Source organism: Montipora capricornis, chromosome 14, assembly GCF_036669925.1.
Source record: "Montipora capricornis isolate CH-2021 chromosome 14, ASM3666992v2, whole genome shotgun sequence".
NCBI classification, from domain to species: domain Eukaryota; kingdom Metazoa; phylum Cnidaria; class Anthozoa; order Scleractinia; family Acroporidae; genus Montipora; species Montipora capricornis.
Genome location: NC_090896.1, coordinates 46,811,383 through 46,816,382, shown reverse-complemented (window position 1 = coordinate 46,816,382; position 5,000 = coordinate 46,811,383). Strand labels below are relative to the sequence as shown.

Genomic DNA, 5,000 nt, shown 5'->3' with positions numbered 1-5,000 from the left:
AGTTTTACAAATGGCTTTTCGGGCCCGAAAAGTTATCGGGACTTTCGAGAAACGGGCTCCAGCTCTCTAGACCCTGACATTGTGTCCAAACAGACAGCTTTCAGTAGGGTCGGCTACTTTAAAAATCATTCATTTTGCCAGCTATAAATGGCCAGTAAAACACAAAAACACCAGGCCTAGTACTAGAGCGACTTTCACATGACCTTGAAAAATAAACGTAAAAACAGCACGTAAACAAAAATGCAAAACATTTAACTGGCTTATCGAACAAAAACAAACGAGCGCAAATTTTAATTGCCCTAGCGAACGGGGATGCAACCAACGCCATCTCTACATAGAACTTGCTGGAAAGTTTCGCTTTGACGCCATTTGAAATGTGATAATGTGATTGGGCAATCGAACTGTTTACTGCCCATATTAGGAGTTTCCTTGGTAGGAATAAGGAGAATCTTGCCAAACATTGGTCTGTGAAACAAACTGCGATCACTTTTTCAAGGTCATAAGAAAATCGTCCTATTTATTTGGTTATATTTGCTCCTTTTTGAGCAACCTACTGATTTCCTTGACAATTAACTCAGTATTAGTGCTAATTGCCCTTCCAAAAAAACTCGGACCTGGGGCCTGTACTTATGAGCACACTTATGAAAGACCTTTATGGCTTGAAAAGCAATTTTCATTTGTGAAATTAAGATATGCGTAATCTGAAAAACTAATCCTTGACATGTGTTCAAGACCAGAGGAAAAAGAACTTGACACATCTTCCTTTTGAAGCTACAAGAAGTGTTATCTCACCTGAGGACTTTCGAGAAACCCTCCCCCCCAAACCACCTGAGCTCAAGAAATATTTTCTTAAAAAGGGAAGTTAACCCAAAGGTCACCAATTTTGCCATAAACACATTTTCATCTACTTACAGCAGTGAAGCCTAGCTGGACCTCACTTTCTCGAAGTCCATCTGATGAAACATGAAACTCTGGAAGAACGTGACTGGGTAACTAAGGGAAAGAGTATTGAAATGATGATTCCTACTTGAATTTTAGTTTCATTAAAGTAGAGACCCCATAGACCTAATCGGCTAACTCAATGTTGTACCCAATTCAAACCCTTTGGGAATAAAACGTTTTGTTCCAGGTATTTCCATATCATTTAAATATGAATGCTACATTATCATGCAAATACAACACACAAAGAATCTTCATCCCGGAGGATTTGAATTGGGTACAACATTGACCAGTAACCTGCATAGCCGGCGGTATCATTGGCACAAGAAGCAAATTCGCTATTTTCACAAATCCCACTATACAGTTCATTTTCGGGGGGTTACTTGCATTAAAACAATGGATATCCAGTTCACTGAAGCATGATACAGTCCCTAGAGTAGAGCTGATTTCAATTGAGTGTCGAAAGTAATTAGATAATTACTTTGGTTTATGATTACTTCACTCAGTGATTGGTTCAAAGTTCTCGCGCCACTTTTTCAACCAATCAGAAGTGTCGGGTATGTGTAATTACTTCGAGTTTCATTGGTTTACTGGATTGTCTCCGTCCCTTTTGATTGGCCAAATTAATTACTTTGGTTTTGGTTTTATGACAATCGATTGAAACTCGCTCTAAATGACTTATATTGTTTTCATGCAAATAACCCCCCCCCCCCCCCAAAAAAAAAAAAACGCATTGCATTACGGGAATGAGCGAATTAACGAGTGGCGAAGCTGCGCCTCTCCCCAGTCTCCACGCCAAAAATATCTCCAGCTACGCAGGCTAATTGACCAGTGGCAGAGGATCTGTCAAGCAATAAATTCCATCCAAGAGCATTAAAAAACCAAACATGTGCTTTTGAAATTAGATTTAAAAAAACCTTGATAGAAGCATCAAAGTGTCACGTTTCCTTCCTCCTCAAGGCCAACAAATGTTGAAAATATAAGTCACTAAATTTTACCTCTAACATAAATAGTCAAGGTAACATTAAGATTAAAACACTCCTAAGCCTAGCAATTACTGCATTGTTGTAAGTTGTATTTTTTTTAGTAAATTAGACTTAAAGGGACACTTAAAGATATTTATCATTGCGGAGTATAGAATTTTTAGTTTCATTTCTTCACGAACTGCAAAAAAACTCATGAATAACGGTACATCAACTTTTCTCTTAATTACTACATAAAGCACATATTACCACATGAATGAGCAAACAGAGAGAACAAAGATACAGAATATTGGCAACACAGTGATACTTCTTTAAAACTCTAAGCATCCACCTTGCCACTTTTGTTGCCATGTTTATCAGTTATGGAAAGAATGATATCAGCTGCCAATGGCTCCCCAAGTCTCATGCGAGCGTTGCTGCATGAACACTTCAGAATGTTAGGAACATCTGCATGAGGTCTAAAAAGAAAGGTTACAAATCTTAGACTTGCAGAATTATTTCGACCCAGGTTGAAAAATGACTATATTAGCCTTTAATACTTGACATTAAACACAACTGTACGTAAATCATACTGTAATAAGTATGGTATGAGTTCGTTTAACCCTAACATGACCAAAATAAAATTATAAAACCACAAGTAATGAACAGCCATTCTAAAAGTTCTTAACATAAACAATACCTTAATGTGAAGGAAAACTCCAGCCCTGCTCCACCTGTCATGCTAACTTGGCAATACTTTGACTCATCCGAGGATAATGGGGCCTGAGACACACAAATTCATAAAATTATCGTTAGATCACAAAAAAGATGATTCAGAGCAAAAACGACGTTTATGCAGGCGAATTGCCATAAACTCTAAAAACGGCTGACCGACTCACGATTACCCAAATGCAATCCATTTCAATCTTGTCCATTTGTGTCCATCCATGCGTCTCTTTCCTTTTTGCTGTATTTCTTTATGTTGTTCAACAGTTTTAAGTGGTTATTGCAATGTTTCATTCTACTTTTTGGGCATTTTGGGTGTCATGAAATTACATGATTTTGTGTGACGTAGTACCTTTCACAGTCCCGGATTGGTACACTGCCAACAATGTCAAGTATTCCAAGAACTTCAGATTCCACACTGATCTTTTCATTTTGATCTACATAAGACAAACGATACACTTATTTTACCTTGACATCTGGAAGGATTCCTTGCTTGATGAGATCTTTTGATACTTTTGGGGTCCAGTTGACCTAAAAAATAAAAAAGAGGTTTCAAGTAATTTATTTTGCAAAACGACATTCAATGCCAATCCAATGTGACAATAAGATACCTTGAATCTGTTGGCCACCAAGCTGTCAATGGCTAATTCTCTCTGTCCTTCATCTAGAACTCTAAAGGCTGTTGATCAAAATGGCATTTGAAGAGAAAAAAATTATTTCAGTGTCATATGCTGTACTTCCATTGTCATTATTAGCATATTGTGATATAAAAATGGATCATTTTAGAAAGGTGTCTGAAACTGACAAGCAGAGTAACTAACAGTGTAGGGAATTGCGTTGGCATCCACACACAATACAAGCAAGTCCCAGTCTGAACAGAACCAACAAATAAGATACATGTAAAACATACAGTCTCAATTAAGTTTATTATATACCCAACAAAATACCACTTTTCTGATTGGTCAATGACAAATGCATAAATAGGTTTTAGAGTGCAATACGGAAGTTGCTATGGAAACAAAGTGATGGAGTGATTTTGTTGAGTATATAATAAATCAAAAAATCGTATGAACTTGATCATGCATTTTGTGATTTATAGTCACTGGTGATGTTTCTAAAGTTTTAAAATTGCACTCACCGAATTTTGAGCACTTTCAAAACATCACTTGTGCCCATATATCACAAAATGCATTTCCAATACTTATTTCCACTACTTATCGAGCCACAAAAAAGCCCAACTTGAACCCATAGTACACCTCCACATACCTGTGGTGGCAGGTCAAAATGCAACTCTGATATGACATGGAGATAAAACAAATGTATGTTTAAAGGGAATAGACCACTTTCATAAATGGCGACTGATTCGATATTCTATTGTATTTATGTTAATTGGACCTACTGGCCTCATTTTGGTTAACATATTCTTTTGAATTTTGTGCATTACAGCAAGGCTAGAAAGGCTTATCAGCATTAAAACAAAGAACGTTTTATCGAGCTGCCATTATGAAAAAGGTCTATATGTTGTTTTTCTTGGTTGTGTGGCAACAACCACCAGAGTCTGCTTTAAGACTGACTTATTAATATCAAAACAAGCAGTCATTATTGTCTGCTTGACCCAGAACAAGGTTTGCACAGGAATTACATGGTGTGTTGTCACTATTGTTCCAAAAAAGGGGCTAATTTTAGCCAGTACATCTCAATGTGGCCAGTGTGACATTTTCCGTAACATCATGTACATGTCAACTAACACAGACTAAACCAAAAGAAGGAAGAGGGATAAACCTATTCCCAGTATCATTTAAACACTGCCTAATTATTTTGAAAGATTTTCCTTACTCAATCCAGACAGTGTTTGCCCAGCAGTACATGGCAATTCCTGTCCATCTTCAAGCTTCTTCTTTTCTTCAGCGTCATCTGCTTCATAAAACACTTCCAGGACAGCCGCTTTTCTACTGGGTGTCACAATGATGGTCTTTTCGACTGGAGCAACTTTCTTGTGATGCTAAAACAAGATAGCATTTTGACTGTCACATGTAAAAAAAACCCAAACTTGGGTGATCAAAGATTATTTATTGAACTTTTTCTATTGTAAGTTTAAAGTTCAAGAAACAAGAGAATTTTAGAGTATCAGAAGAAAACAAACTTCTTAAAGAATAGTCTCAAACCACAGTCTCTGATATAACAATTGTGTCTGGAAATGGAACCTTCGGCACACAGGCTGAAATTAAGTCCAGGGCTCAAAGATAGCGACCAAATGGTCGCACTTGCGACTAAATTTTTGGTTGTGTGCCTAAAAAATCATGTGTGATAGCACTTGCGCACCTTAAAAGCTCAAGTACAGTGCGACTGAATTGCCTCTGTGCTTTCTCACCT

The 5,000-nt window shown here is 37.3% G+C and overlaps 1 protein-coding gene across 1 annotated transcript in view; it reads right to left on the bottom strand.

Annotated features, from left to right (window-relative positions):
- Positions 1-5,000, bottom strand: part of LOC138033546 (structural maintenance of chromosomes flexible hinge domain-containing protein 1-like) — a 60,719-nt gene that overhangs the window by 23,407 nt on the left and 32,312 nt on the right. The window contains exons 28-33 of the mRNA XM_068881314.1: positions 4,464-4,629; positions 3,239-3,306; positions 3,096-3,158; positions 2,602-2,684; positions 2,254-2,380; positions 913-993 (exon numbers count right to left, since the gene is read on the bottom strand). Coding sequence (XP_068737415.1) covers positions 913-993; positions 2,254-2,380; positions 2,602-2,684; positions 3,096-3,158; positions 3,239-3,306; positions 4,464-4,629 — 588 coding nt within the window. The remainder of the gene's footprint in view (positions 1-912; positions 994-2,253; positions 2,381-2,601; positions 2,685-3,095; positions 3,159-3,238; positions 3,307-4,463; positions 4,630-5,000) is intronic.